Source organism: Cervus elaphus, chromosome 18 (assembly GCF_910594005.1).
Source record: "Cervus elaphus chromosome 18, mCerEla1.1, whole genome shotgun sequence".
NCBI lineage: Eukaryota > Metazoa > Chordata > Mammalia > Artiodactyla > Cervidae > Cervus > Cervus elaphus.
The window spans coordinates 71,573,537-71,596,400 of record NC_057832.1 but is presented as its reverse complement, the minus strand read 5'-3'; the positions used below and the strand labels follow the sequence as shown (position 1 = coordinate 71,596,400).

Below are 22,864 nucleotides of genomic sequence, written 5' to 3'. Positions count from 1 at the left end.
ACATTGTGAAAGGATTCCCATCAACTTAATTAACATGTACATCACATTTTTTTTAGAGAACATTTAACTTCTACTGTTAGCAAATTTCAACTATATGATAGTGCTATCAACTGTAGTCACCATGATATACATTGGATTCACAGACCTTATTTATCTTACAGATGAAAGTTTGTATCCTTTTATTTCCCCCACCCCCTAGGCCCTGGTAATCACCTTTTTTTCCCTCTGACTTCAACTTTTTTATTTTTTTGTTATCTACATATATAAATGATACCATGCAGTATTTAGCTTTCTTAATCTAGCTTATTGAGTGCCTCCTGGCACTTCCATTCTTTCCGTTGCTAAGGGAACACATGTCATTTTGTCAGGGAAGCTGGCCTGACTGCAAAATTATATGTAAGTACTTTAATACCAAGTTTCTAGGAACAGAGTGGCTTTCTTTGAAGCCTTCTTCCCTTGGATCTCTTGGAGATCTGAAGTCTTTTTATAAAATAAGACTACTACTTGCAATTATTTACTCCTATTTGTGGATATTATTAAAATAGTGTTTGATACTGTGTGGTCACCCTTAGTGTTGGAATTTCAGTAGTTTAGGGGAGTTCCTTGCAGCTTACAGTGGCCCTACTTAAATATGATTTAAATGCAGACAAGATTTATACTACTCAAATTTTCTTCTCTGAGCTCTAGTCCCCTTACGGTATCCTCTGTACATTTCACAGGCATCCCAGGCTCAGTGGGCCCAAAACAGAGTGTATGCTCCCACGCCCTTCCCAGCACCTTCCATCCAAGCCTGTGCTCCTCCCTCATTCTCTTGGACCCATTTGCTCAAACCAGACACTGGGGAGCACCCTGTTCCCTCACCCTACACATTTAATCCCACAGCAAGTCTTGACATTTCTAAACTGGCAGTGGCTAGAAGAGGCTGTAGAGACTGTTCTCATGGCTTTTATTTTAAAGAGAGGTGACTGACTGAGCAGTGACAAGAAAGCAGCTCAGAACTTTAGTATTCTTTACACTTAGAGCACACAGTGTGCTTGTTTGTGGACGCATATTATAAACTCCTTTGGAAAATAGCCAATTTGGCAAGCTCTAATAGCAAACACAGGAGTAAAAAGCTATCATTTGATAAGGGAGTCCCAATTTTTTCTATGTGGAAAAGTCCTCCAGGTAATTGACACCCCACCCTGCCTCCATGCCACGGGCTTCCCAGGTGGCGCTAGTGGTAAAGAACCTGCCTGCCAATGCAGGAGACGTAAGAGACTGGGATTAGATCCCTAGGCGGGGAAGATCCCCTGGAGGAGGGCATGGTAACCCACTCTAGTCTTCTTGCCTGGAGAATCTCATGGACAAAGGAGCCTGGTGGGCTACGGTCCATGGAGTCACAGAGCAGGACACGACTGAAGCGACTTAGCATGCACGCACATGCCATGCTATCTGCTTTAAAGCAAGAAGCTTGGTTTTGAGTTCCATTCTGGAAATACCTAAGTGGGGACAGTCTACTTTCTACCACTGTGTGCTTTGTTTAGTATAAAAAAGAGAGAAGCAGTGATGGAGAATACAGATGGGATGCAGGAAAAAAGGTTTGCATCACAAGACCTTGCCTCTCTACCACATATGACTGGACTAGACATTACTGCCCATACTGGATATCAGAACTAGCTGGACATGCTTTGTCTGTATCATGGCTCAGATGCTAAGAACACCAACTAGTTGCTCACAGACTGCAGTTCAAGGGCTAGAGTCAGGATCAAACTTATCACAATGGCAAGACTTAGCCTTGTGTAAACCAATTATAGGGCTGCCAAAATTTGGAATGGGAAGTCAGGCTGCAGAGAGGCATACTGGCTCCTAATGCTGAAGTACTCTATTTTAGTCACCATGAGACCCAGCAACATTTTGTCTTCTGCCTGTGGCTGTTGCTGAAACGCTCAGACGTACAATAAAGTACCTCTTTTACTAACATTTTCACAGGAGGAAAACAATTTTCCCAGGCCCCACTATTTTCTGAAGGGCAAATTAAATTTTCTCTGGAAAAATCTTTTTTATTTCTATAGTGTATAAATCTGAAAATAACCTAAGTAGGCACTATGACATAGACATTGGGATTCATACATCACACATACATGCAAGAAAATCATGGCAGGCTTTGCGAATGAATAATAATAGTCTTGCCAGAATTACAAAGGCTTTTCATTTCATGTTTATCATCAGTGCTTTGATACAGAACATTCTGTAATGATTAGTGACATGTCGATACCAATGGATATTTTTCAAACATTAACTGCCAATATTTTTTGGTAAATACTGATTTTCACCAAACAAAAGAACTAAATGTAAGTTTTAGGAGATGATTAATACCATCAGCGTAATTCTCACAAATTATAAAAATGACAATACTTAAAATCATGCACATTATTTCATCATTTCATAAAACTTTTAAATCTTCTATAAACTTTCCCAATGTAAAAAGATTCCTCGAAAATGTCATAATAACATTAAGCTACAAAAGTCACTCTCGAAATGTAGGGGGTTATTTTTCCAATTTTAGCTCTAAGAATTTTTAAAAATTTGTTAAAAAATATATAGTGAGGAGTGTGTTGAGAGAGGTGGAGAAAATAGGAACTTCCAGTTGATGGATTCAACAAATCTGAAAATACTTGAGTAATACAGAGGAAAAATTTCAAGAGCAAGAATATATTATAAATAAAAAAAAGTCTTTTAGCCAGATGAACAGATGAGCAGCTCTTTCATCAGTTGCACCCATAGGTGAGAGGTCTTCTTGAAGAATGGTTGTTTATAGAATCTTCTGTAAGATAGAATTGGCTACATCCAGTGACTCATCTTTTACTAGAACAATATCATAAGAGTCCATGTACTTTTCTAAAAGCTCATCCACCTAATCAATAATAAAAAAAAATCACAAAAATTAATATTGCAGGGAGGAGAAGTAAATAATCTCAGTATAAATCTCACTATTACATCAAATCTTTTGGGTAAAATGTAGTAACTTGTTTTCGTAAAAGCTTTGCTATGAAGAAATACTTAAAAATTTTTTTAAAATTCATTGACATACAAAGTTTCCATACAGTGGTTTTTCTTCCAAAATGATTTCTCTCTAGCCCAATGGTTCTCAACTAGGGACAGAGTGCCCAAGGAATATTTGGCAATATCTAGAGACATTTTTGATTCTTCTGATTAGGGAATGATACCAGCTTCCAGTGGGGAAAGGCCAGAGATGTCTCACTGAGAAGGTATACTCTCCCTCCCCACCAAAACCTACAGCATGCATATGTGCATGTCAAGTCCTTTAATCATCATCACAGTGAAGGGATAAAGAGCAACTGACATGTTTTTAAAATAACTACTTTCTCAGGTACCTGTGGTAACAATTTTCTACAAGTTTCATTCTAATTTTTTTTTTCTTAAAATTAAATGACAGATCTGTATACTTACTCTATCATTTAGATACCCAATTTTCAGGATGTGTTCCACATTGGCTACTCCATCTGCCATTTTTAAGTCCCCTTGGGAATCTCCCAGGAGAATTATGTTGCTATTGTTTTTTAGTTGATTGAAATATTCTGTATTCTTCAAGGAACCATCATGTTTATTAAACACATGAATTAGTTCTCCTTTAAATCCTTTGAGCAGCCCCTGTTTAAAATATAAATCCTTTGAAAGAATAGGTTCTACAAGTTCTACTTTTTGTATTTTCACATTCATGATAGGTAAGAAGGGCTCTGAGAAGTTAATGACTTTCTAGGGACCACTTTAAATGTTAAACACAATGTGCCGAAAACCCAGTTTTTACTTTTCATTTGTTTCCTACCCAAACGGTTTCATTATAGGTTTATCATAATATATTGTCTTTCTTAGAACTCATGCAATAACATCACTTCTAATTCACTTTTTCTCTTATCTATAGATACTTAAATGTACAGAATTGCTGCATTAAATTTAAAGAAGTTTTACTACTTATTAGATTGCAGCTTTAGGAACAAAGTTTAAGAAGCATATATTACTTTTAAAACACGGACACAGACATACCCATGGAGAGATAAGTCCCATAGAAGGCCCACCAACTTGGCCTAATTTAACGAATATATAATACACTAAAGAGTAAATTAAAATGTATTTATATGATTAAAATATTTTCTGATATTAAAATTATGAAGAATGATTTGATATTCTTACATTGTCATCAAAATCCATGAAGTTGGACACTACTTTGACATTTGGGTAATATACACCAGCTTGACGGATAACCTCCTCCAGCACATCACCGATACCAGCCGAAAATATGAACACAGGAATACCGTATTGTTGCAGCTTATCAAAGAAATTCTCATATCCTTCCCTGTAAGATGGAGGTGGGAACTGAGTGTTAAAGAGCAAGATATATCTCCTTTTCACCTAGATGTTAAAAAAGTGAAATAGTTCTACTTGGTTCAATGGCTTATTTATATTCTCATTTCAAAATACTACCCAAGAGGGCTGTTATTGATGTCTATGATGATACTAATACAAGTTTTTCAGTCTGGTTAACTTTTTATCCTACTTTCAATAAATTCTAAGTACATATTAGATGATTTTAGACTTACTTGGAATATGGACATAAATCTACATTTAACAGCAAGTAGATGAACCACACCTTGAAAAACCCACAAACGGTGAGCTAGAAGACCTCCTGCTTGTCATCTTGTTCATCTATTCCCTATTATAGGAAAAGCAGAGTGGCAGGAACTCAGCTGTATTCTCTTTACATCTGGCATCTCTCTTACCTAAGATCTGGCAGCTACAGGTAATGTCTTGATCCTAAAATCAAAACTCATTTCACTCTTAATGGACTATAGATTAAGCTGCCTACAAAGGAATACTTACTAGCTGTCCTCACACTCTTTCTGACAATTTAATGCTTTCCTCCTTAGAAGCAGATCACCTTAAAATGTAGCATCATCAAAAAAAGAAAAATACAGCATCATCATATTTGTCTATTGAGTTGAAACATTTAAGAGGTGGTAAAGAGTACTGAAATTAGCTTAAAAATATTGATATAATTCATGATTACAAATGTTCTTATTATCTGCTAAAACATATTCACCCTTCCTGGAAATAGTAGTTTTCAAGGGAGTTTGTGAATTCAGAAAACAGATCATGTAACAGAAACAATTATAAGCTTAAAATCCTTTTCAAGTTGATTTATAAACTTTCCTTTCATAATCATGTCTTTCAAAAGCATTTTGCTAAAATATTTCAAAATGGTCTTGGTTTCATAAATTTTTAAGTTAGTCTTGAAATTATCTGTTATTCTAAATTCCTTATCTCACCAAGTGGCATATTTTGGATATGTTTTTGTATATAACATTTTGTTACAGATTATCTTAATTAAAAAACACACGTGAATAAATATATGACAATAGTTCAAGTCTGTAGACAATTAACAACAAAACATCTTGAGAAACTTACTTGAGCATAATGTCAGATTCTTCCACAATTTCTTTAAGTTTGGCTTTCGGTAAAGCCTGTTCAACAAGCAAGCTATGTGATTTAGTATACCTGGAAAGTATAAAGAGAATGTCAAATTATCAAAGAAAAGGAGATATCAATTAAGGCAAATTAAGACTATTATTGGATCATCGAAAAAGCAAGAGAGTTCCAGAAAAACATCTATTTCTGCTTTATTGACTATGCCAAAGCCTTTGACTGTGTAGATCACAATAAACTGTGGAAAATTCCAAAAGAGATGGGAATACCAGACCACCTGACCTGCCTCTTGAGAAACCTATATGCAGGTCAGGAAGCAACAGTTAGAACTGGACATGGAACAACAGACTGGTTCCAAATAGGAAAAGGAGTATGTCACGGCTGTATATTGTCACCCTGCTTATTTAACTTATATGCAGAGTACATCATGAGAAATACTGGGCTGGAAGAAGCACAAGCTGGAATCAAGATTGCCAGGAGAAATATCAATAACCACAGATATGCAGATGATACCACCCTTATGGCAGAAAGTGAAGAACTAAAGAGCCTCTTGATGAAAGTGAAAGAGGAGAGTGAAAAAGTTGGCTTAAAGCTCAACATTCAGAAAACTAAGATCATGGCATCCGGTCCCATCACTTCATGGCAAATAGATGGGGAAACAGTGGTTGACTTAATTTTTTTGGGCTCCAAAATCACTGCAGATGGTGATTGCAGCCATGAAATTAAAAGACACTTACTCCTTGGAAAGTTATGACCAACCTAGACAGCATATTAAAAAGCAGAGACATTACTTTGTCAACAAAGGTCCGTCTAGTCAAGGCTATGGTTTTTCCAGTAGTCATGTATGGATGTGAGAGTTGGACTATAAGGAAAGCTAAGCACCAAAGAATTGATGCTTTGGAACTATGGTGTTGGAGAAGACTCTTGAGAGTCCCTTGGACTGCAAGGAGATCCAACCAGTCCATCCTAAAGGATATCAGTCCTGGGTGTTCATTGGAAAGACTGATGCTGAAGCTGAAACTCCAATACTTTGGCCACCTGATGCGAAGAGCTGACTCATTTGAAAAGACCCTGATGCTGGGAAGGGTTGAGGGCAGGAGAAGAAGGGGACAACAGAGGATGAGATGGTTGGATGGCATCACCGACTCAATGGACAAGAGTTTGGGTAAACTCCGGGAGTTGCTGATGGACAGGGAGGCCTGGCGTGCTGCAGTCCATGGCGTTGCAAAGAGTCGGACACCACTGAGCGACTGAACTGAACTGAACTGAAGACTATTATCTTTATTAAAAATGTTCTTTTGCATGAGAAAAAAAGTACTTCATTCATTGCAATTTTAAATTTAAATTTTAGAGATTTAAGTTCATCACTAATGAATGTATAGCCCATGTGTCTCAAAATGTGATATGCATGTTCTTATCATATTTCCCAGTTCTCAAACTCTGGTTTAGTTTTAATATGTTAATTAGATAATGAAAGGATACTAGTTGTAAATCTTTCTTTAGTCTACAGAGAAGAACTGAATTGAAGCTAGGGAGGCATAATCACTTCTCTGATGGTAGTAAGAATGAACAGCAAAGCCATTTTTTCTCACCTGTTTGTGATCTAAATTTTCATGAGTAGCCTAAATTGCCTAGTGAGAAACAGAAAATTCTTGCTATGGAAAGTTTTATATATAGGTGCTCTGTAATTACATAAAACCACCTATAATTATAGCATCTCAGTATAATAAGCCTTCAGAACCTCTCTAGCTGATATCTAAAAATCCAGCTATAATATTCCTAGGTGACCCTCTTCTCTGCATCAGCTCCCATCTTTTTAGTGAGCTCATTCTCCCAGTGGTATAAGCTTATACCATTGCTAGAAAAGTCTAATTGATGAACAGTCCTTTCTTTCATCATGTTGAAATAAGTTGGTATAAGCCTTCCAAGTCTAGATTCAGTTCTTTTTGTGCACAGGCAAGTAAAGTAAATAATCTCTTTTCAGTGCTTCATACCATAGATACTGATTAAGTGTGCAAGGTTAGGTAATGGGATTATGAAGACCAGTAACATCATTCCTGTTCTCTTAAACTCCAAAACCATAAGTTGTTGCCTCTCAAATCAAAGCATCATCTCTATTCCTTGAAATCTTCCTCAAATGGGATGGCTTTAATTCCTCTGATTATCTTAGCGGACTCCTATGACACAGACTAAGTTTGTCAACATTTCTTTTAATAGCATTCTCCCTGGACTCAACACAATGCTTTCGCTGTGATTTGCTTGGAATGCTGCAATTTCAATTAATACGACCAACATCAGAGGTACACTTCTCAGTAACTATGTCACCTGCTGGCTCCAACTGAGTTCAGAGTTAACTTAAATCCTAATTCTTTTTCTTTGCATATTCAGCCACATACACTTTAAAAAAATTGTTTTTAATTTAAGGCTTGAGGGTATGATTTTAAATTTATTCCCACTGATCTTCATCTTAACAAAACAAATTCTAGATTGGTGCAGTGATTAGAGAATCAGAGTTCATGCTGTCATATTTAATCACTGCTCTAACTCACTGGCTAATTTATGAATCTATATATACAGTACAGAGGAAAAATAAACCATTAGTTGTAACTGTAATGTTATTTTATATTTTTAACCCTCCTATCACCCAATGCACACTTACCATTCTACTATATAAGGGTACTTCTCTTCTATAGTAAGAACAGGATCAACTTCAATAGCATAGTATTTTTCCTTTAGTTGTAGTAACTAGAAATAAGTGAATAATTTAATCATTAAGATTACAGAGTTGTCATTAAGATGCTCAGTCTAAGAGAAAACAAAACAATGTAAACAAGTGTTTTCTGCACACTGCTTTATATGGTGAAGATCATGCCTAGCCAATGCATATATCCATTGAAGTGATTTCTGTTGATCTTAGTTTACATGTAACTAAACATATCTACAAGAAGTTACCTTTCTTTTTTTAAATACCTCAGGTCAGTAATTCAGTGAAACCAATAATCAAATTATCACTACAAAAAAAAATCTTTTGTTCTCCTATGAAAGTATTAAATTTGATTCATATTTGGAGTCTTATTTGTTAAAATAGACATAGGTAGATACCTACTCAAGTAAAACAGAGAACTGAGGCACTTTCCTATCAATTTAAGGGAACAAAATACATAAAACCACAGTACTTTTTTCTATTTTTGTTTGCAAGGCTTGTGGATCTTAGTTCCCCAACCAGGGACTAAACCTGTGACCCTTCCATTGGAAGCACAGAATCCTAAACATTGGACCACCAGGGAATTTCCATCACAATATTTTTGTTTTAATTCTCCAGTTAATGTAAGGACATGAGACTATTTTGGTAATCAATTTAAAAGTTTCTCATGAAAAAAAAAAAAAAAAGTTTCTCATGGAAGTTTTATTATTAAAAAGTTATTATTAACTTTTTTTGTTAAAGTAAGTTGGGAGCATATAATCCATACAATAAGCCTAAGATCTATTGAGTGTTTACTCTGTGCCAGATATGGCTCTAAGAACTTTTGCATCTATTCTTGTTTGTGTGAATGAACCTGAAAAAATTCTCAGCAAAAAGGGTAATGACGTCTTTGAGTAACCCTGGATTATAGTTAGTCTTTACCTTTTCTCGACATTCATCTGTGATTAGCTTACAGTTGTCAATGACATCTAAAGAAAGAAAGCAAACTAGGCATTAAAAAAATACTCTGAACTATATGCAATATCCAGGGATAAACCACAATGGAAAATAATACTAAAAAGAATATATATATGTGTATAACTGAGTACTTTGCTGTGGAGAAGAAATTAACATAACACTGTAAATCAACTGTACTTTAATTAAAAGATAAAAAAAGAAAAGAAATACTCTGATTGATGCTACCAGTAATATAAATAACTTACTATGGTTAACTTAAATGCCAGGTCAAGAAGCATGATCATTACAACTTCTGGTCTTAGTGTTATAATCCACATGGCATTCCTAGAAAATCTAATGATTTTAAAATCTAAACCTTAGATCTGAAGCTTTTTCCCAACATTTGGGATTACTAAATTAGAAATTTTCCAGAGAAAAGTTATTGGGCCAAAGGGTGTAATTTTTAGTGGTTTTTAAAATAAATTTATCAATGATTTCTCAAATTACACATGTTCCAACAGTAAGAAAGAGAGGGCTAATATCCCTGGTTGTCAGGTTGAGGAGTACTATTTTAAAAATTCACTGCTAAGTTTGGAAAACAAAAAAGGTGTATTATTCCAGCAACACATTTTAAGTTGCTATTTATTTAGTAACTCACTCTTTTTTTTTTTTTTTTGTAACTCACTCTTTTACTTATCAGTGACACAAAAATTTAGTAATATTCCTAGAAAACACAAAGTATTTGATAAATCTATTTCTTTAGGCTACTTCAAAGTTTAAATTCATTTAAATATTTTCTGAATAAATAGACCACATTTGGAGAGAAAATTTCAGAAGTCTTCATTCCTCTTGCAACCAAAACCGTACAGGAAAACAGCCATTTATGTAACATGGGGAAAACAAATCCTCAAAATATAATAAAAAAAGAAGGCCCCTCTCACTTTCAATGTCCACAAAGAAGAAAAAAACACAAGCAATCTCAGATAACATAGGCTAAAAAATGAACTTAATGATTATTTTTGTGAATCTATTTATGATTGCCACACTTACTATGACATGATGGGCATCTTTTTCCTTTGTAGGAAAATCGACTCAATGTCATATCAAAGTCTGTTATTATCTATAAGAAAAGGGGAAAAGGCATTATGAAATCACAGCTACCAAGGCCAGACACTTAATGCACATTTTCTAGAGGAATGAGACTCCTCTAGAGTGTTCTATCCCTGCCCTCCACTGGAGGTTATTCTGTCTCCACTGAGTTTTCTAAAGTAGTTCATATGTCAAGTCTTGAGAACTTCCTTAACTACAGGGTGAACCTTAAGTACCCCAGCACAGTCACCAAATAAAATCTGACTAATCAGTATAGGAATTTGAAACTGCAGGTAATACGGTTACTATTTCTGATAGCAATAAAACATTGCACAATTTCAACCTACTTGGTCAATGTACAAAAATGCAGTGGAAATAAACTATGCCATGCTTTTAGTTATTGAAACTGTACATTCTTGATTTGTCTATTTAAATAAACTAAACAATGAATGAATGAATGATACACAGCAATAGTTTACCAGCTCTTGAAACTTAAGAGACTGGGCTAAATATTTTTTTCGAAATGTTTAAAAAAGGGAATAAGTTTTTAGTGAATATCCAGATTATTTAACTTACATGTAAAACATTCCTTTAAAAAAAGAATTAGAAAAATTAGCTATCCCCTAATAGTTACACATTACTTTGACTACTATGATTTATTATATTAAAAGAACACCTTGAAACTGTCCACAATTTAAAGATTATTAATCATATTGTTAATCAATTTACTTAAGATGGTTTAATACTTAATGCATAGCACTAGTTAGCTGAGCACTTAATATTAAAGAAAAGCTAAAATTATTTCAAGGTTATTAACTTTTGTTTGTTTCCAGTGGGGTATTCTGCATATTTTAGACCAATTCCAGATACATCTCTTAGATTTTACATTCCAAAAGGACAGGCAAAGCTTGTCTATCTAAGCTTTCTTTATTCAGATTGTAGCAAGACATAAAATGAATGAGTCTGCTTGAACATGAAAAATAGAGGTTTAATGCTAAAGGCTTCTTGATAATGATTCACCTGAAGTTTAGCAGCTCCTCCTTTGATAAGACCACAGATAATTTCTTCTACTCTTGATGGGTTCTTGATGTGAACTGAATTTTTCTGGATTTCTGGCATCTAAGAATCAAAGAAATGAATTAACTATTTTAAATTTCTTTTTCCCCAGGTTTCTTTGATACCAAGCAGAGTAATATAAAAACTTATATTATTTAAAGATATAAAAGTGTCGAGGCATTATTTTAAAAAAAGCAAACCACCATAACAAATTGCCATTTATATAGCCAAAAAATTTTAAAGCACATCAGTTATTTACATCTAGAAGATTAAGACAAAACTACATTTTAAATACATTATCATAAAATCCAATTTTTCTAATTATAAAAGTCATGCATGTTCACAACAGAAAAAAACAAAAGTATAAAAAAGAAAAATTGCCTGTAATTCTACTGCCCAAAGCTAAACAAGTGTTTTAATGTTTTCCATTATTTTCATTTCTATGACTGCAACATGCATGTATATGCACATAGTTTATCTCATTCACATTATATACTTTTGCATCTGGCTTCCTGAAATTAATATCAATGTATTTAATTTGAAAGGCTGCTTTAAGATCTTTACTCCTTTATTGTACTATACCCCCCAAAACTTCATTAATCTTGACATAAATTTTACAATGGATTTATTCCAAATTAAGATTACTACTAAATATCAGGCCACCTGGGCTGAGGCTGCTACTTAGGCTGGTTTATGCAGGCTTTAGTTTTGCTCAACAGTTTAACGTTATGTAAATAGCTTATTTTTTCTACCATATCACAGAGAGAATGAAACTGATCAGAGTAAAATTAGCACCAGCAAGGTACTCTTATAGCACAAGAGGACTGGGGGAAGGAAACTACGAATCATTTAATGGTCAGCTCCAAGTATAAAGAGACAATAACTGAACCTCAAATTAAGATTCTACAGTGGCTTGTATCCAGTAAACTTTATTTTATATTCTATTATTATATGTGTGTTATCTCCAATATTAACATATTTCATGTGTGTTATGGACACAGTTATGAAAAATTCCCCAGGCCTTTTATCTCTGCTATAAGAGAATCTGACCAGGTAAATCTGTCAGGTCCCATGCTGTCCCTATATAATGGACAAAATCAGAAAATCAGAAAGAAGTTAATATGTCTTCCTGAGATTGGAGGATGAATACAGAAGTGGAGAGGAAACAGAAGTAGGAACATTAAATTTTTCTTCATGAATGAAAGGCCTGAATTTATAATACACTTAATTTCAAAAAGCCATATTTTTAAAATAGGGTAGGAGGATAACCTGTAATACAATTAACCTTCATACAGTGATTCTTTTAACTTAAATGGACTTTAAGGTGTTTCAAAAGAAAAAAGGTTATTTAACTCATCTAAATAAATGCAAGGAGATCAAACCAGTCAATCCTAAAGGAAATGTGTCCTGAATATTCACTGGAAGGACTGATGCTGAAGCTGAAACTCCAAAATTATGGCCACCTGATGTGAAAAACTGACTCCTTGGAAAAGACCCTGATGCTGGGAAAGACTGAAGTCAGGAGGAGAAGGAGACGACAGAGGATGAAATGGTTAGATGGCATCACCGCCTCGATGGACGTGAGTCTGAGCAAGCTCCGGGAGCTGGTGATGGACAAGGGAAGCCTGGTGTGCTGCAGTTCATGAGGCTGCAAAGACTTGGACACGACTGAGCGACTGAGCTGAACTGAACTAAATCACTATTTATTTTATTGTGATTTTTCAAACAGATGAGAAAAATCAGTAGGCACTTGCTCCTATATTCCTTTTTTTTCATTCACTAACACCCACTCATTTGTTTTATAAATACTTACCATGTGTCTACTTTGTCAGACATAAGAAGCTAGGGATACGATGCTCATACTGTTTTCCTGTTGAATTTTAGCAATTACTGCTGTCACTTCTGATGCTCCCTTACAAATACCTTAGCAAGTAAATTGATCCCCTAATCAAATTCTGCTCTTACATCTGCCTTAACTGGCAGATGCATAATAAACAGCATATGCTTTATTCAATAACTAACCCATTACTGAAAGCAACAGAGGGTATATGTCACTTACTCTATTTTCACCAAAAAAATGAGACATTTTGTTTTAGCGTGTCCATACTAAGGAATATGTCCTGCCTCAAGCAAATCACATCCTACAATACATTTGATTTTAAATAGCCATATTTAAACAGGACTTCTAATTAGGCTGGTTTCTGCTAGGCTATCAACTATTAGATTGGTTTATTTTACAGTGAAAATAAAGAGAACCAGTGGCGAGAAGCGTTCATATTCCTGCTTCTGCACAACATATAACCATTCATTTTCAGTAGTAGTGAACACCCAAACAGTACCACAGTGAAATAAGAGTGATAAAGACAGATGAAAGGGCAGCTACTGTTTCCAGAGAACACAAGAGGGGTGAGGACACAGGTGTAAGAAATATAAAAATTATATTTGCCTTGGATTATACAGTAAAATACCATATCTCCCCTTTTCACAGTACACATATAATATTACTGAAGTATATGATGAATACGTCTCAAAAACTTGAGACATTAGACATTTAGACATTTTACTCAAATATTTTAGAATACAGCCTAAGAAATGGAATTTACTGTATGAAATGTATCAATGAATATCAGAGTATCAGAACATTATGAAGCAGACTACAGGAGTATGCACTTCATCACATGTCACATACTTCTGTTACCCCCTCAAATCCCTCCCTCATAGTCCTCTTGGACACAATACACCCACCTGTTTGGTGGTACATAAAATAATGATACTTGAAATTTTAAGGGCAAGTTATTTAAATTGCTTGAAAACGTCCCAGTTTGATTATAATACAATGCTATGAAAAATAAATAAGGGACTAAAAATTTCCATCATTTATGAGCAAAAGAAAACAAATTCATTTTATAAGGTCATAATATAAAATGCTGGGGAAGGAGCAAAGCTTTCCTGACAAGAATCAGGGTATCCTGGCTGACAAGAGCCTAAGCTGAATCAGTGCTAAAGATAACTAAGGAAAACCTAAAATGTACTTATTCTGGCTAATCTTAAATATACTGTACTTGTACAGATGAAATGAACTCCTAATTACTAGTCTACTTCCACATTCAGAAGGCATGATTTCTAAAGAAATTGATTTCAAAGTTATACAGTTTTGTTTACAGTATTTGTGAACAAATAATGTGATTATTTGATTAGATTATTTGATATTATCTTGTGGCTACACTGAGACAATATACTGCCTGGTAGTCACAGAACTGTCCTAATGACGTCTACCTGTGTATTTCTAATCATAGCTCACATAAGAATGAGTTTGAATTACTTAAGAACCTCTGTCTGAAGCTCTCAGTGGAAATATTTTTCGTTTGTTTTCCAATGGTCAAATATGGTACAAACAGAAGTCTTTATTACGGGTACAAAGGAGTGGGCAGTACAATTTTTGTGTGATGACATAAAAAGTATAGATTTTTAAAGCCACCTATGCAGACTGGTACATTTTTTTCACTGACACACCTAGATGATTCTTGCTTTATTTTGAAGATTAAGCACTGCTAAATTTGACTGATAGCCATCTCTCCTGCCTAGCCTGTCTCCACATTAAAGTAGTGTAGGCGAGATTCTTTGCTTCATTTACCATACAGTCATTAAGTGTAAGGCACTCTCTTAAGCAACCCTGTAAGAGATACAGAAGTTTGAGTAAGATATACATCTTATACTCAAATGCATCTTCTCTACCATGGATTGTAACACAAGTAATCCAAATAATACAAACATTGTCAAGATGTCCATATACAATACAAGAGAAACAGGAGAAACTAAGGTTACTTCTGCTGGGGTCAAAGGAGGGAGACCCATGGAGCTGGGCTTCTGGAGAGAAGCAGGATTTGGGTGTGCTGAGACTGGGGAGGAGTCAAAGTACAGGGTCTAATGTGGGAAAAGGATGAATAGCTCTGTTTTTCTAGAACTTGAGGGTACAGCTGGCAACTTAAAAAGATGTTATCAATTTTTTAGAAGAGCACACCAAAGGTAAAAATTATACAGACTATAATAAAAATTATTTAAACATGTGTCATCTCAAAGGCTTGTCTTCCTTCCACAGCGCTTTTGTAAGTTGGCCACATTGCTGGGCTGGGCTGGGCTGTGCTTAGCCTCTCACTTGTGTCCCACTCTGCGGCCCCACGGGCCGTAGCCCGCCAGGCTCCTCTGTCCATGGGGTTCTCCAGGCAAGAACACTGGAGTGGGCTGCCATGCCCTCCTCCAGGGGATCTTCTGACCCAGGAATCGAACGGGGGTCTCCTGCACTGCAGGTGGATTCTTTACCAGCTGAGCTGGTATCAGGGAAGGTTATCAGGGAAGCCCCAACTACACTGCAACTTGCTTCTTAAGGAGACACATGGTAGACCCTGGTAACAACAAATTATATGGTAGGATTTTTTATATCACTTGTATTCATTTTCGGAAAAAAACAAAATCAACTCAAGCAAGAAAATGAGTTTAGACTGACTTAATTCAGAGATATTTATGCTCAGTATCAATAAATCAAATACCAATCATGCAATGGATGCAAAGGTCATGTTCAAGTATTAGATTGAACCATATAAAACTGCCAACATTGGACTGTTATTTCATGTATTAAAGAATCAGCAATTTCATACGCTTCATCCTAAGAGCTCTAAGTACACTGCTGACAAGCTTTATCAGCACTCTGAGTAAATTTTAACCTCCCATCACACACTGGATGAGGAAAGTTAAATGAAACAAGAGATTTACTAATGGTGACACAAAGCTGCTTGCATGCCAAGTTCTGGTTTATAGGTTCAAACCAGAAAAAGAAAATTAGAAAGAAAAAGCATGAAAAAATAGAGAAAAGGAAGAACAAAAAGAACAGAAAGAGAAAATAAGAAAGAGATCATGGGGCAGCTGCCCTCTTTAAAAGAGAGAAAGAAATAGTGATTTTTAAAATTTTGTGACTGAATAAAGATGGACATAATTTCCCCCACATTTACAAATAAATCCTACTTACATAAAACAATAATAGAGGAGACTGACGTTCACTGGGTGCTTACCATGTGCTTTTAAGTGCTTTATATATATACCTTTTCATTAAATATGCATGAGGACATTTCAATTATAAGATGAATAAGGTCAAAGGATATAATGTATAACATGGTGATTATTACTATTATATAATTGAAATTTACTCCAAAGGTAGAACTCAAATATTCTCCAAAAAAAAAAGGTATGTTTGTGAGGTCATGGACATGGTAACTAAAGGGGGTAAACTTTCACAATGTATACTCATATCAAATAATCACATTGGACACTTTAAGTAGCTTATAATTTTATTGGTTAATTACATCTTAATAAAGCTGGGAAAAGATACGAATAAGGACAACAGGAGACTGGTGATTTCATGTGCATTTCTTAAAGGTGAGATGGTTGCCTGCATTCAAGGATGTCACTGCTAATAAGGACTGAGTTAAGATCTGAAGCCACTTCTGAAGCCAAAGCCTATATTTTCCCTACCTCATCCTAATGTGTATAATGCAATGAAAGCTACTGCTGTTCAAAAAGTTTTTAAAAATTAGTTAAATGCTCGTCATTTTAATTCAGAGGCCTAAGATAAAAGATCTCATGTTGTATGATGTAACTGTGCTGTTACTGAGCAAGGAAAATTTAGCACAAAAAAGGAATGGGGTAATCATTTTATCTGCTGAAAAACATTTTAATGCACATTATATTTCAAGCAAAAAAAATTGCAAGGAAATTCAACAAGTATTTGAAGTTCTGTTGCGTGTCTAACATTGTGAATAAAGGTCTGTGTAAAGTTACAGTCCCTTAATTAATTATCTGATTAAAGACAGAGGTAAGCAAACAGAGCTAGGAAATATATGTATATGTATACTAACCCATGTACATGTACATATCTGTAATTACTTATGTGTATATATATTAAGCTGTCTTCGCTTGAATTCTGTACAACAGGGCATATATTTAAGTTTTAAGGATGGTATTTTCCTTATCTACAGAATACATTAATGAAAAAACAAAGTCACATGCCAAAAAAATAGCTTTTAGCAGCTCTTTGCAAGACATATATTGATATTTTAAAATAATAAAACTATATTGCCTTCAAAAAAAAAAAAAAAGACAGAGGTAAGAGTGGTGCAGATTCACCATTAATAGAACTGGAAACAGTCATACCCACCATTTTCACATGTACAGCAGAGTCTTGATTAAGCATTTCTTGATTATCCAATCTTCTGGATTTTCCCAGGTGATGTCACAGTAAAAGAGAGAGAAAAAAGGTACATGTGACACACAGACATTTCAGGCTCTTCCTGTATGTTAATACACTTTTGGTTTGACTGAAATACTAAGTTACTGAAGACAGCTTTTTTCTTTCCTAAGAAGCTCAGCAAAGATTTTACTCTATCTCACAAAATTTTGGACTAAAAATTTTGTACGGAGAACTTGCAGCTCTCCTATAAGAACTTATATGGTTTAATAAGATTTGAATAAAGAGTTAAAGTGAAGTATATATTTGGAAAAAAATGTTTTATTGCATGAGCACTTTATCAACATCTTCTCTACATGTAAGGATGAAGTTTGTGGGAAAATCATGCATTATTAATCCTGAATCAGTGAAGAAATATACAAACAGAATGTAAGGAGAAACATAATCCACAGAAGTCAGATTTATTCTTCAACTTTTTCATATTAAAATCTTTAATTTTGTGAAAAGCTGTGACTAAGATTTGACTTGTGTTTGAATCTAGCATAGTATCTGGCACAAAATAGGTTAAGTGATAGTGTTTAACTGAATGATCATTTAAGGGTTTTGGGTAAGACATCTTATTATACTAAGTTTCATTTTTGCAGTATAAATCTTAAGGAAAATTATTTATTTTTGCTCCTCAAATGACTCTACTTTCTTTATTCTAGGTAAGCAAAATTTTATAATGAAAGCACTATTTAAACAGGGTAAGTTAGCTGAGAGGAAAAAACTGACTTTTTCTTAGACTCTGGTAACAGAAGTTGAACATTAGATGAATGTTCTTTATAATTAAAACATGTGTAGCAGATATAAAAAAATTCTCAAATTCTAAAACCCTTTCCCTATTCCACTTAAAGTACATAAAATTGGGAAATATCTTACTTGAAAAAGTGTTTCCCACCCCTCTCAGAAGGGCTGCTAGTAAGTCGATGATCTTATAATTGATGGCATCTTAGAGTTGATAAACAATATTTAAATAGTAGGATACCTCCATTTTTTCACATGTGAAAAATATTGTCATTGAAATTGCCTAGCAAGTCTGTTTCTTCATTTAGGGAATCCAAACTATAAACTATGAAATGCTTATGGCTTTTCTTCAATGTTTAATATCTGAAAAGGGTTTCTAGGTTTCTCAGAAGGCACTATTTAAATAAAACCATTTTATTAGCTTGAAAAAAAAGAAAGAGAATGTGAAAAAGTACAGTGAAGCTTTAAAAAAAAAATCACATATTCTGACACATTTGAAAAACCTAAAAGAAACAATTCAAGCAGTGAAGAATACATTTTACTATCTGGGAATCTAAAATCTTTGGTTAGGTGTAGCCCAGCAGACCCAATTCCTCTCCACTCTCCATCCTCAACTATGGCTCTTTTTGGAGCTTTCATTCATGTTCAGCAGAAAAGGAAAGGGAAAAAAAAAAAAAGCCAGTGTCAGTAGGTAAGAAAGTTAATCATCTTTCTCATGACCTCCATTAATTTTATTTAAGCAAAATACAAATTAAACAAAGAGTGATCAGAAATTTGATTTGATAATAAGTAAAAAGGCCAACTTTAGGACTAAGCAAACCTAAATAGCTTACTAGATACTACATAAATCTCAAGTGACAATATTTCATTCTTCCTAGTCCTCAATGGCAATCTGACCAGAATTTATTCTTTTTTTTTTTTTTCAGAATTTATTCTTATTCAAAGATAATCTCACACAAGTGATACTATAGTCCTAATAGAAAAATCACTCTCATTACAGAAGTGTACCGACTAAGGTATAAATGTCAGCATTCTGGCAGTACTCTAAGACACTGAAAAATAGGGCAGAGTATTTTTAAACCAATAGGCTTGTAAACCTATACTTGGTATATAAAGTTCTGGCTTACTTTGCCAGCAGTCATCTGTTGCAGATGCTTCAAGAGAAGAGTTGCTGGAAAAAACAAATCGAGTGCAGAAGACTTGTTCAAATATAGAAAATATTACCCTTGAACTATGAACTCCTAAGAAAGTTTTGAAGTTTCAAAGTATTTGGAATCTTTAAATGTGGACTGGAAAATGTGGATACTGGAAAAAAAATTACTTTGTGTTCTTTTGCTATGAGTTTAAGGTCTCTACTGTAACAGTGTTCGTTACAAGGAATATGTAGGACAAGGCTAAAGACTGAAGCGAGAGGTAAGAAGAACTTCACTTGAATAGCATAAACTTGAGAACTGACAAGTTTTAGCTATTGTGGTATTTCACTCTGAGATGATTATCTTTACCCCTTGAAATTATTTATAAATCAATGAAAATTTCTGTATCAAGTGAAAAATTTGATTTGCCTTTATACAGTTTTAAAGTATCTATCTGAATGCAAATTGAATACTTTTAAAGGCCCTTTTGACTGTCTTATAGGAAAGTGAAAAAATATTAAAATTTATTGATATTATTAGCTTAAAAAGCTGTGATTTCTGCTTTAAGTATGCTACTTTCAGAAACATTTAAACTACAATAAAGTAATGAAATTTTGAATGATAAACTGTATACTACTTATATTAAGGTATGTATTACTACAATATGGACAGGGTATCAGCAAGAGTCCTAAAAATCTTACTGCATTATCTCTGGCAACATACATTACTTGTCCTAAGCTTGGGTTTTTAATAATAACACTTAGGGTGATCAGCACATGGAAGATCGAGCTATAAATTCATTATTTGTAAAACATTATAAAATCAGTTTCTTGGAGGGTATTTAAAGAATTCTCCCTGATTAGATTTTCAAGGCAGAAGTAAAAAAATAGCAACAATAAAAAGTAAAAACTGGAAAGTGAAACTGTCTCTTGATACAAACATAAAATAAAAATGAAACTGAATAGCAAAAGGTGGGAGAGGAGAAGAAGGTGGTAGAAGAAAACAGATTTCAAAGGTTATTTAAAAATTGGAAATTTATGCCAATTTTCTTAAATGGCAAAACGTGGCTTCTCAGAATTTTATAGATACTTATGAAAATCCACAATCTCAGAGCTTAGAATGTCTTCATCTACCCTCCACACCTCCTCTGCCCTACTGCCTAATACTGTTTTTCAAGATAAGAAAACCAAGGCACAGGGAAAATAGGTAATTTATACTGATTACCCTCAGAATACTCTTGAGTTACTCTGTCCTTCAATTTGTCCTACAACAACAGCATAGGTAGTAAACAATATCCAGAGGTGTAGGGCTTGGATACAGGCTGCCAATAAAAACCAAGTAAACTACCTTTAAGAAATGATCTGCTGCATTAGTTAACTATAAAAAATAAGGCAAATTCAATTATTTAAATCTCAGTTAACCACACCATTCTAGGTTGTTTAGTAATACATATGTTTGAATCGATGGTAATGTGTATGTTTGAATCTTAATTTTCATCATACGGTGTTTTATAATCCTTTCAGACAGTAATCCAGCTTTTATCAATTTATAAAACATAACTATTATAAATCCATTCCATGATATCCTGGATAAAGCTTACAGGCACAAAATAAAAATTAATTGTCTTTATTATTAGCAATAATAAAAAGTTCCTAACCCTAGGTACACAAATCATGTGGCTATCAGCAAAACTGAGTCACACAACAACTAAATGAACAACAAGATTGGATTTTTTCTTCCCCCTGAAAAGAGATTTCTGAGGGTACATGGCTTTTTCTTAACATCTACGTGTGAAACAAAAAGCTCTTAAAATTAGATCCTACAAATTAGCATTTCTGAGACCCAAGACACTGCAAGGTTTTCCATATTCATATCTTTGCAAACTATAAAGATGTTTTGTGTTACACAGGATCATTCTATTTTAATTTACTTAATTTGGATTTTTAAATGCCTAAGATTTCAAGAAGACACAGAATCAAGTTAAGAATCAGATGAAGTTCAACAAGAGAAACTCACTGTTTATGTGAACTTACCCTGAAGGTAACCGGACAAGCTACAGCAGCGAAAGAAAATTCTTCCTGTCTGAGGAGCACTAATATAGCGCAAGGTGCAGCCGGGGGCGGTCCCAGCAGCCTCGGCTAACACGCTCCATGCAAAATCGGCCCTGTGACGCGTCACCACACAGGGCTTTATTATGCTCTGGTGACAGGCTTGCTAGCTCTGCACTCGTCACCAGCCAGTCTAAAGAACAGGATCAGAGAAAACAATGTGGCAGTTAAGGAAGAGAAGGTAAATCTGTACTATTAGAGCACTGCTAACTTGCTCTGCAAAGAAAAGAGGAACCTCAATAGTTTTCACACTTGAAAACACCCTCTTCCTCATTATGTGATTCAGTTGTCAGCTCACTTGCCGTGTGTGTACTTCTCCGTACGAATATGATATTTTAATACAAGGTGAAAAAGACCAGGTCCTCTTTGCCAGGGCTGGGGGGAGGGGAGAGCGGGGAGCTATTGCTCAACAGGTACAGAGTTTCAGTTTGGAAGATGAAGTGTTCTGGAGATGGATGGCAGCAGTGGTGGTGGTTTCATAACAATGTCAACACGCTTAATGCCACTGAACTGTACACGTAAAAATAGGTAAAATGGTAAACTCTGTCATGTGTATTTTACAGCTTTAAAAAGATTAGCTCATGTAATGTGAAAAACAATATTTGCATTAAAGTGTGGTAAGTTGTTAACAATCTTCATTGCAGGGTAGTGGGATTTAAAGTGATTTTTATGTGTTTCTTCATATTTTCCTACACTCTAAATTTCAACAAGACCATGCACGGATCTATTAAAAAATCTGAACAGATTGAAAATTAATTTTTATGGTTAAAAAACTGAAAAAGCTCCCTTCCTGCTGGAGATGAAAGCAAACTGTTGTGAAGGTAAATATTTTTAACCTTTAAAGAGAAATCAGTCTTGTTTTTAACCTAAGTCGTAGGATTAAATATGCTAATACCATGTGGCAGGGCCTGATAGATAAGTTACGTTACTGGCTCTGGGAAGCTTTATCATGAGGAACAGGGCTACGCTACACTCATGTAAATAAATTTGTATACTAGCCTTTTCTTGTCTATACTCAAAGCAAACTGAATCAACATAACATTTCAGTAATCAGACTTTGTGAAGTAGCACTCTGTGCTACAAATGATACAAAAAATTTAAAAGTTGTTTTTAAAAAAGGCCACTAACAAATTACCCAAACTTGGTATCTACCAAATGTTAAAAATTTGGCATTACTACCTTATTTTAATAAGATGAGAAGACTGACAACATAATATTCCTCTTAGAGGAAAATCTTTTATATTCTAGTAATGGAGGCTCAGGACTTCCCTGATCGCTCAGTGGTAGAGATCCCACCTGTCAATGCAGAAGACACAGGTTTGATCCCTGG

The 22,864-nt window shown here is 34.6% G+C and overlaps 1 protein-coding gene across 3 annotated transcripts in view; it reads right to left on the bottom strand.

The window, feature by feature from the left end:
* Nucleotides 1–2,021: 2,021 nt before the first annotated feature.
* Nucleotides 2,022–22,864, bottom strand: part of NT5C3A (5'-nucleotidase, cytosolic IIIA) — a 39,160-nt gene continuing 18,317 nt past the window's right edge. The window contains exons 1-10 of one of the 3 annotated variants that reach the window (XM_043873478.1): nucleotides 21,460–22,835; nucleotides 17,478–17,532; nucleotides 11,234–11,332; nucleotides 10,175–10,244; nucleotides 9,110–9,156; nucleotides 8,144–8,229; nucleotides 5,467–5,556; nucleotides 4,195–4,357; nucleotides 3,454–3,654; nucleotides 2,022–2,896 (exon numbers count right to left, since the gene is read on the bottom strand). In XM_043873478.1, coding sequence (XP_043729413.1) covers nucleotides 2,795–2,896; nucleotides 3,454–3,654; nucleotides 4,195–4,357; nucleotides 5,467–5,556; nucleotides 8,144–8,229; nucleotides 9,110–9,156; nucleotides 10,175–10,244; nucleotides 11,234–11,332; nucleotides 17,478–17,513 — 894 coding nt within the window. In that variant the 5' untranslated portion in view covers nucleotides 17,514–17,532; nucleotides 21,460–22,835 and the 3' untranslated portion in view covers nucleotides 2,022–2,794. Of the gene's footprint in view, nucleotides 2,897–3,453; nucleotides 3,655–4,194; nucleotides 4,358–5,466; nucleotides 5,557–8,143; nucleotides 8,230–9,109; nucleotides 9,157–10,174; nucleotides 10,245–11,233; nucleotides 11,333–17,477; nucleotides 17,533–21,459; nucleotides 22,836–22,864 lie in introns of those variants that run through there. The other 2 variants (XM_043873480.1, XM_043873477.1) reach the window with 2 other exon arrangements.